The sequence below is a fragment of the Syzygium oleosum genome, unplaced genomic scaffold (assembly GCF_021117445.2).
Source record: "Syzygium oleosum isolate NSW1041296 unplaced genomic scaffold, Sole_v2.1 Sole_v2.01, whole genome shotgun sequence".
Taxonomy (NCBI): Eukaryota; Viridiplantae; Streptophyta; class Magnoliopsida; order Myrtales; family Myrtaceae; genus Syzygium; species Syzygium oleosum.
In genome coordinates this window covers 10,847,373-10,857,684 of record NW_026607485.1, presented here as the reverse complement: position 1 = coordinate 10,857,684, position 10,312 = coordinate 10,847,373, and the positions used below count along the sequence as shown (strand labels likewise).

General features: G+C 41.7%; 1 protein-coding gene across 1 annotated transcript; it reads right to left on the bottom strand.

The window, feature by feature from the left end:
* Positions 1-1,013: 1,013 nt before the first annotated feature.
* LOC115692603 (ethylene-response factor C3-like) lies at positions 1,014-1,988 on the bottom strand. Its single transcript, XM_030619509.2, has one exon. It carries the CDS (start codon positions 1,845-1,847, stop codon positions 1,158-1,160), a length of 690 nt encoding a protein of 229 aa, XP_030475369.1. The 5' UTR covers positions 1,848-1,988; the 3' UTR covers positions 1,014-1,157.
* Positions 1,989-10,312: the final 8,324 nt, after the last annotated feature.

Here is a 10,312-nt window from a genome sequence, read left to right as displayed (position 1 = left end):
AGAAAAGCAAAACTCTTGTTTTGAGTGGTATGAGTGTATCTTGCTATACCATCCTTGAACAAGTGCCTCTCTATTTGTTAGATTGCGTTTTGAACTATAATTCTTTAATCAATTATCTTAAGATCCTAGCACCCCTCGTCACGAGCTACCAATAGGACAAATAAAAAAATTCGAGGAATGTGCGAATCCGTTTCTCCCTGATCTAAGAGATTGCGAAACCCATCACGCTTCACAAACGAAACGAGAAAAGGAAATGCCAGGAAATCAAATGCAAATTTGACTTTGATAGATTGATATTATTTAATATTATTTCAAGCAGAGCTTAAAGTGCTTCCCACCTTTTCCTAGGGATAGAAAGACGGTGGTACGTGGTCAGAAATCACCATCTATTAAATGTTGCATGTCATAAGCTGAAATGAATAAATCATGCTCGATTTTTCTCGTGTGATACGCAATCCGAAACTCGAAAAACATATGCAATAGAGCATATGCATATAAAGTTTTTTTTTTTTGCAATCCAGGGAATCCCGCACCGCCGACAGCCGGAGAGTAAACCTTGGGGGCGACACATGCTAGCCACCACACACGTGCCATCGGTTAAGTCACCCTGCGGTGCCCGGGATTCGAACACTCAACCTTTTACGAGAGGAAGAGTGCGCGCTTCAGCAGCGCCACCCAGGCGGGTAGTGCATATGCATATAAAGTTCGTTGCATCAAAAGAAGATAAATCGAACCGCTGACATTATTTATATTAGGAAATCGATGAAGTTAGAAATATGCCGATTTAATGATAAGATTTATCTAATTTCCGCACGATATTTGGTATAGAGTTAATATAAAGTACATGTTTGAGTGCGACACGAACCCACTTCTTTAAGGATGTAAGAAACCCAGTGAAAGAAAACTTCTGCCAAACCTTTAGCACCTGCAAAAGTTTAAGCCCCACAACACAGTACAATCATCCATTTCGACATTGTTTTTTTGGTCTTTTTCCAATCTTTACAGATGCGATCAAAAGAAAGTTGCACATCTTTAGCGATTTCCTTAAACCACATTATCTCTTCACCCACCAACCCCAAAATCAAAATTCACAAAGCATTTGGACATGGCGAAAAAAATTTAATTGGAAGCGAAGCCGGAAAATGGAATATGCTTGTTCACCTATGTGGACCAACGCAGTCGTAGGAGGAGCTGCTGCTCATGAGCTCCTCCAAGTACTCCGGCCCCAGATCCTCCAAAACGACGACGTTCTCGACCCTCGTCGCTCCTCTCTCCTTCCTCCTCGCGCCCGACATTTTCCTCCTCATGCTATGCCTCTTCTTGAGAGCCACCACGGGGGAGAGCCCGCCGTCTCGATCGCAACCCGCCAGTCTCATCTCCTTGAGCGACTCCCGGACTAGCTCCGCGGGGAAATTCAGCACGGCAGCGCTCCCCCGCATCGAGAAGGCGGCCTGGTCGTAAGCAAGGGCCGCCGCCTCGGCGCTGTCGAACGTGCCTAACCAGACCCGGACGCCGTGCCTGGTGGAATCCCGGATCTCCGCGGCGAACTTCCCCCACGGCCTCGTCCGCACACCCCGGTAGGACTTCCCGTCACGGGGATCGTTCTCTCGCTCGCGCGACGACACTTCCTCTTCCTTAATCCGGGCGGGCGAGAGCGTCTCCCACGTCCCCCGAGACATTTCGGTGAGGAGATCCAAGAGGGGCATTTCCTCGGAGTCGTTCTCGTTGAAGGGAAGCGAGGCGGCACCGAGGCCAAGGGCGTTCCACGGTTGGCGGCGTTCCGGCGAATTGAAGGATGAGTTAGAGGAAACGTCGGAAATTGGAGAGTGGAAAATGAAGGAATCCATTGAAAGTGGAAGAGGATGTGGAGAGAATTTGGTTTTAAGGTTGATGGGGGAGGGAGTGATTCTGCTTTTCTTTTGGAGTGTACAAGTAGCTCAAGCAAGTTGGTCCCAATTTATACTAATTTGGCATATGAGAGGATGACTATCTGAATTGATCGCACTAAGATACCATGAAGTGGAGAAAAGGACGATAAGAACAAGCTAATTGATGTAGTTAAAATGCCCCAAAAACTAAAGAAAATAAAAAGAAACAACGTCATGGGATTTGTCCTTTATGGAAAAGGTTGCTCTTCTTTATGTAGGATTTGCGCTTAGATATGAACACATGGGTCAATTGACTGGCGGCAGGTCAGAGAAGAATTTTAGGGTGACGCCATATTGTGTTACATAGGATGGTGCCTACTTATCCACATGTCTTTTGTTAAGGGGATGATGTTGATCTCCTAGATCGCCAGCACCACTCCCCCCCTAATTCATCTTGGTCCTAGGTTGTTAGATAACTGCCCATGCCACATGAATTTGTCATGGGTTACTCAAATTTGGGAGAAATGCGAAGAATCGCACACTCTAGCATCCTTTTGAACTTCTGATATCATAAGAAAATCGAATATTTTGTAATGGATAAGCAGCCCTTATGATAATATCCAGAGAGGGTCATTAACATTAGTCGCCAATCTGTGTCATTAAAAATTTACTCAAACTTTTCATGAAAATACTAGATTGCATGCCCATGCTATGAGCATGCATTTATCGTTATTATGTTTGATTTTGTACGTGTCGTTAGTGCATAATTTCTATTAAAAAAGTATACTTTTTCGAAAACGAAAAAATTTTGCACACAACACAATAATCAGCATAATCAAATTTAGAACCCTCCTACACTAGAGAAAGATACTGGTGTGCCCTTTGTGGTCTGCTGGTGGAATATCATATAGAATTATATTTTAAGACAAACCTAAAATTGAGACCAACCCCTCTTTTCTACTTATGTATTTGATAACAACATGGTTATAACTTTCTTGCTAAACTTTGCTTGAAAAGTCCGCACATCATCCCAAATGGCTCACATCGGACAAGAAAAAGTTCCGCGGATGCCCTCATGCCAAGGGCACGTCTAATGTGTTGGAACCCACCTAATATGGAATTTGCGGGTGCGTACGACATGACGTAAGCCACAAGGGTTTGGTTAAGCAATCAAACTATCGACATCGTGTTTATTGTTCAAAAGGTTATAAATCTATTATATGTTGATCAATTCAGTTCTAAATTTTTTAATTTGATTAATTCTTTTATTGTTTTCACTGCTCTCTTTTATGTATACGTGTGTGCGGTGCTCACGAGGATCAAATCCCGGATCTGGTACTCTTTGGCCCCACCCCCCCATGTAGGGCTGCATCAATCCTAAACCTTTTGACGCTTTTTCAATATAGTCCTTAACTTTTTACGATTTGCCAATGTAATTTTTCAGGACATTTTGACTGTTGGTCAAGTTGAAAAGTTTATGATTACATTAACTGTTGTATAATAGGTTTAGGACTTTTTGGACGATTTTCCTCACGTGTGAGGCCTTGAATATAGATTTAATCGATTGCAACATCCTAAAGGAAATCAGGGATTTCTTGTGATTTTCTAGTCTTTATTATGGATGGTATGCTCTTAATCGGATCAAGGAGACCGACTTAATTTGATGTGTAAAACGTGGTAACACCACCTGATTCACCGAAGAAAGAGCGACTTTTAAATACATAGTATTCCGCTAATCATGCCCTTGACTACGTTACGCAAATGCGTCAATGGTATTGTTTTCACCACACTTTTCCTTAGGTTGGAGACTTCGAGTGACGTCTTTTCGTGCTTTTGATGAGCACTTCGTTATAATTCACCCTGAAGAATCAAAGTCAAGTCAAGTAATTCATTATTACCGCTTTTGCTTTCAATCATGAATGAGAAAGCACTTGTAGCAAGAGAAATCTAGGAGATATTGTCATAACAAATTGGAATTCAAAAGAATAAGATGGTTGTATGAATTTGGACCAATAGTTTGACATCCTATCGAATGTTTTGACCATTGGTTCAGTTTTAATTTTTCATATTATCTTTCTAATTGAAACTTACACGTTAGAATCAGAATATTTGCTAAGTGACATGAACCTAGCACAACGAAACAAGAGAGGCTATCATTAGAGCCCAACCCTAGTTGACAATTGAGACCTTCTCTCTTCACGCATTGTAGGACAAAAACGCATGATTGTCGATGTATATCCCCTCATGTCTCTAAGTTTCATGTGAAACCTTTACATGAAAAATCACAATTTGCTGCTGGTTCCACGTGACTCTCTTCTTCACTTTCCACACCACTTCATCATAATGACTCCCCAAAATTCTCCTCCGCAACCTTCCATGGATTGTGATACAAGAATCAAATCACCATCATATTCATCAATCACTCTTGAAGAAAATGGCTACAAGTGGTCTCTAGATACAGATCCCCTAGCCCTTGAAGCTCAAAGGAAAGTAAGAAAAGGACAATAATGCATCAAAAGTCATTAAAACTAGGTAGTGTTGAGGTTTTTGATGGTCCTCCAAGAAAAAAGGGATACTATTTTAATACCTTGACAGTGACATTTTCTCTCACAAGTCCAAACTGAGTTAGGTGTCTGTGAAATTGAAGCTTCTAGGAAAGCCCATTTTGGGATATCTTTCAAGGCATCTGATCGGCGGGGAAAGGGGACAAAAAGTTCCACTCAAGTTTGATTAATCTTTGCTTGAGTAGAGCAGTGTCGAGCAACAATTTCTCTTACCTGCCCAAATTTTCTGGCCTTTAATTTTCTTGGAAAAATCAAATCAGAAGGGAAAGAGACGAGAAACTAATGCCATTCTTGACCAGAGACTTTAGAGGGTTTGTGAACTTGGGCTTGTTAGTTGCTATTATAACTCTGATTTACGTGTCAATGATGCCATGTCAATAAGTCTTGTGAGTTAACCTTTCACTTCCAAAGTTACATATCGAAAAATGCAGGACATCTTGTAACTCTTCGATTAAGTGTGGATCGTCTCCAATGCAGTGTGCCCTCGTTAGTAATGATATTTTCAACCACAAATTTTGGGGTTTCGAGGGGAAAAAGGTTTGGTGTTTAATGTTATTCATGACTATCTTAAAGATGATCTTTGGAGCACTTCTTGAGAGTAATTATATACATTTTGCAATAGTAAATTTTGGGGTAATGACGCTAGTAGTTCTTGAACTTCTGCTCATTATTTAATATTATCCCAAAATCCTTTTCAGTTCTATATTGTCCCCGAGCTTTTAAAAAGTGGTTCAATGTGGTCATTCCGTTAAAATCATTGACGGAATCTACTGATGTTGACGGAATATTCCATTTAGTTCATGACTTGTCATTATTTTTGTTCAATTTCATCTCATATTCAATTATTTATTCAATTTAGTCCTTGAACTGTTTTCTTCTCTCTCTCATACACACACAATTGCACTATGTCATATTAGATTTTAGTCCCAACCACAAAATGTTTATTAATAATGTCACGACATTAAATCCCAATGATTACACGTAAATTAAATGGATTACAAAACGCGCAACATTTAAGATATGAATTCTTATATATAAAAATGCTTACTTGTGTGTACACGTTGTAAGTACTTCTAAGTTTATATAAATATGTCTGTTAACACAAACAACATTTAGATTGTTAACCGAGTCCAAGCACGTTATAAATGGGGAAAAGGGTTGATCCATACTTACATGCTTATTATTCATCACGTTTATGCTTATTCAAACATATCAACATGTGTAGTGTGTATGTTTTGTCAAAAGGGTGAGGTAGAAAATTACTAGTCCTAGATAAGCGTCATCGAGATTTTTCTTGAAAAACATTTGATGACCCTCACCACGCTCAAGTGAAGGCTGTTAGAGAAAAAGAACCAAAACATAATAGTTCAAAACACCATTAAACAAACAAATAAAGTTTAAGGATAGAATCGAATAAAAGAACGAAAACTCTATAACTTTAACGGCCACGAGAATATTTCGTTAAATTTTTAATGGAATTACCACATGGAACAAAAATTAGACAACTCAAGGACGACATCGAGCACAAAAAGAATTTAGAAATGACATTGGACAATGACTAAGCGTTCAAGAACTATTGGTATGGTTACCCCTAAAATTTTGCCCCTTAAAAAAGTGTACAATCTATTCAACATCTAAACTGTGTTGAGAAGTACTTCTATCAGTTTTAGTTAAGGGTCAAAGTTTGCTTTTAATCTTTGAAGTTATCATATTTGTGAGAGGTGGGCTCTTCGTTTTTTTCATGTTAGGAGGTAAAAAATCCTCTAACTTACAGAATTGGCGCATTTCAGGATTGTCACTAACACCACTAGGGCATTGACATGATGTGTTGTGAAAATTTTTAGCATGAAAGAAATCAATTAGCGGAAATTCTTTTCTGAGAAAATATTTTTCTCATTTTTTGATGTTTGCATTGCTTAGAAAAATAAGTCAATGGAAAAACCATGCGTAATTCAAGAAATGATTTCTTCCTTCAAAAAATAGAAATCATTTTCCAAAATACGACTAAACATCGGCACTTAGACCATAAACTCTACCCTTGGCCACAGGAACCTCAAAGCCCATTCTTGGGTCCTTGGCAACAAGCCTGGGGATAGAAGCTAAGGCCAGATCCATCGGGATCAGGCTCAGGCACATCGAGGCTAGGCCTAGAACCCCGATGCCCGATGCTCAAGCTCCATAAAGGTTGGGCCCGAGATGCTGGTGCCTATGCTCGGGTCCCTAACACTTGGCTCAGGTCCTTAAAAAACAAGCCTTGCACCCTGGTGCTCGAGCTTGGGTCAACATAAGCCGGACCCAGGACCCCGACACCTAAGCCCGAGTACATAAAGACTGGCCTTGAGTAAGAGGCCGCGCCTGAGACCCTAATGCCAATGCTTGGGTCCTTGGTGTCTGGGCCTTAATCCACAGAGGCTAGGCCGATCTCAATTGCCATGCCCCGCTCCCCGGCTCCCTGGCACCCAAGCCCAAGTCTATAAATGCCGGGCTTTAGATCCCGGTGCCGGTGCCCAAATCTTGACCGTCTAAGCTCGGGTCTGCAAAGGCCAAGCCCATAACCTCTGTACCCATGCTCAAGCTTGGTCTATAAAGGCCGGGGCCGAATCCCATTGTCTATGCCCAAATCTCCGGCGCCTAGGCTTGGGCCCATCGAGGTGGCACCTGAGTTCATGGAGGTCAAGCCTTGGTCCATAGAGGTCGGCAGTGCCCAAGTCTCCAACGCTCGAGCGCAGGTTCTTCAAGGCCGGGTCTAAGACCTTGGTGCCAACGCTTAGGTCCATTAGGGCCACGCTCGGGACCTTTGAGCCCTTGCCCATGTCGCTGATGCCTAGGCTTGGCTCCATGGAGGCTACACCTGAGTCCACAGAGATCGAGCCTAGGACCCTCGTGCTCACGCCCGAGTTCTTAGCGCCTAGGCTCGAGTTCGTCAAGGCAGCACTAAAGTCCATGGAAATCAAGCCGTGACCCTGGTGCCCATGCATAGATCCCCGACACTTGAGCTCGGCACCATCGAGGCTGAGCCTGTGTCCATTAATCCAAGCACAAGCACTAAAAGTCCCGGGTCCGGCCTTTGTGGACCTTGGCCCAGCCTTGTTGGACCTTAGCCTGAGCGTCGAGGATCCAAGTACGGGCACTAGGGTCCCAAGCTCTACCTACATGGACTTGGGGCTAGACTCAATTAACACGGGCGCAAGTGTCGAGGAATCAAGCATAGGCACTAAGGTCCCTTACCTGACCTCTACGAACTTGGGCCCAGCCTCCATGGATAAGGCTCAGGCGCTAAGGTCTCGGGCCTAGTCTTTGTGGACTCAGGCCAGGCTCGATGGACTTGGGCCAGAGTGCCAGTAGTTGGGCACAAACACCGGGATCTCGAGCTCGGCTTCTATTGACACAAGATTGTTGCCCATGCTCAGGTCCCTTTGTGCCCGGGCTTGGGAGCATTAAGGGGAAGCCCGGGATGCTAGATCCCGTGCCCAACTCACTAGCACCTGAGTAGTGCAAGTCTATTTAGGAAAATAAAAGCAGGTTTTCCCTTCCAAACAATGAAAAATAATTTCAATTCATTTTCAGACATCAGTTAAACATTGGAATATATTGTCACCTTCCAAGGAAAGGACCTCTTGAAAAACATTTCCAATAATATCAAATTTCCCACAAAAAAAAACAAAGCCCGAGTCAATAAAATAAACTATAAAACTATAGAAACCAAGATGTGCGACTAACAATCGACCATGCTCATCCGTCCCTCCCTCTCTAGCACGCATACCGGTGCGACTTTCCTTTGTTTGGAAATGTTTAAGGAGGTGGGGAACATCATAAGGAAAAACTTAAAGTGAAGAAGTGGTGACAAAGAAAATGGTTTTTCTCAGTTGGTTGGAAAGAGAGGGAATTTGACAAAGGAAAGATCTACGAGTTAGGAATTTTGACGCTTTTTCCCCTTTACAATCAATAAGAAAGGGGTCTTTTTGGTAATTCAAGGGCTAAAATGCCACAATCTATACGTTTTCTTCATGCAATCATGAAGCCTAGCTTTGATGGGCCCAATTATAAAGTGAGGGAGTGCACATTCAAATGTCAATTCGCCATTTATCGTCTGGGACGGAGTTGCCTCCCCTAAGAGGCGCAAATTAAACAATCATGTGGAAGCACGTGGCCGAAGCTTCACTGATAAAAATGCAGTAGTCAAATAACCGATTGCAAGACTGTACCTGCAGTACAACATTGCGAAAACTGAAAAGTCAATTAAAATATGATTTACCCGTCGACTGTTTTGGCAAGAACTCCGAATAACATGAATGACCCACATGAATTACGCGACACGACATGAATTGCAAGCCTGATAAAGCTTAAGGAGGGAATTCATAATTTCCTACTCGAACGATTATGGCTGGGGGCCCGTTTTCTTGAGTTAAACTTATCGAAATTTTTTATAATGCATCGATACCTTAGTGACAAACAATCGAAGATCTTTAGAATCTGGAACAAGAAATGCTGCAGCATCTCGGAAAAACTAAAAAGCGAGGATGGTGATGATAAAGAGCGTGAGTATATTCAGTGTGAGATACCCCTATACAGTAAGCTGGTTAGTGATAAGCCATTGGGTTTGCCTTCTATTTTTCTAGTTTCAATGGCAAAGTCAGAAATGAACAAAAGCGGCTATACATCGTAGAATTGTTTCGCAATGTTACGACCATTTGTCATTATCAAATGTGAAATAGTTGTAACAGAACATGGCAGAACACGCCTTAGGAATTCGCCAATCTACTTCGGCCGGTTAAGACAACGTTCTTGATTCCTTAAAACCCCTCTTAGTTCACACCAGAGAAAAGCCTACTTGCTCTCATCTAGATTAGGGATCACTTTTAGGCAGAAACCCTAATGGTTAAGCTCAATGTATCTGAGGAAAAGGGCAGGGGTGGTTCATCACATCTTATCCTATCTTCGGTTGAAACATCCGGAAAGCTATAATGGCTCGATCTGGTTATGGAGAACGACTGTGTTCGAATTCTTGAGCTCGATACAATTCACCAGAGAAACCAATTCCATCATTCAAATCACTTGGTCAAAATTGGATCTAATCGAAGAACCAAGAAAGGACCCAGGATCTATAACTTCGACACTACACGTGTCGTCCTAGGTTTTTTGGTGATCACTAACTAGTCCAAATCCCTCATTTAGTATAATCCTAGGTTTCATTTGTCTCCTGTGTGAAAGCAAGGTCTGGTTATTAGCAAGCATGAGAAGTACCTCGATAAGCATGAGAATGGCCCAAACAACTGGAACGACCTAATATATAAATAGTGTTTTTGCCCCTTTTTCTTCCCTGTTTTTGTAGACAATTTAAACAAAAACGATAAGAAAAATCAAATAATTTCAAAATTTTCCCTTTCAAAGAAAATTTGGCCAGAGTTCCCCTTAAATATAGATCACAAATTGTACATCAATGCATCTCGGATGCGAGACTCACAAAAGGACTCAAAATCAACAAAAGAATTAAAAAACAAGAGGGTACGTAGCTGACCAATCATAACCTGTCAGTTACCAAGACATTTATCTAGAAAGGGAAAAGTATAAAAAAAAAAAGTCTTACACCTATCATATTGGTATTATTTCAGTTTTCAACCTTTTTTTAATTGGACTAATTTAGCCTTAAACATTTTGTATTTGTGCTAATTGAGTCAATTCGGTCAATTTTAGCTGAAAATCTCTAACATGGACACCGACTATTTTACATGGCACGATTGATGTTGACGTGGATAAATTTTTAATACTTTTATGAATTTTTTTATTTTTTTTCATCATGGCTAGCGAGGGCCACCAAGCCCTTGCCAGATCCGAAGACGATGGCCTAGGCAAGGGCCGCCCTCACGACCTCTGGCAAGG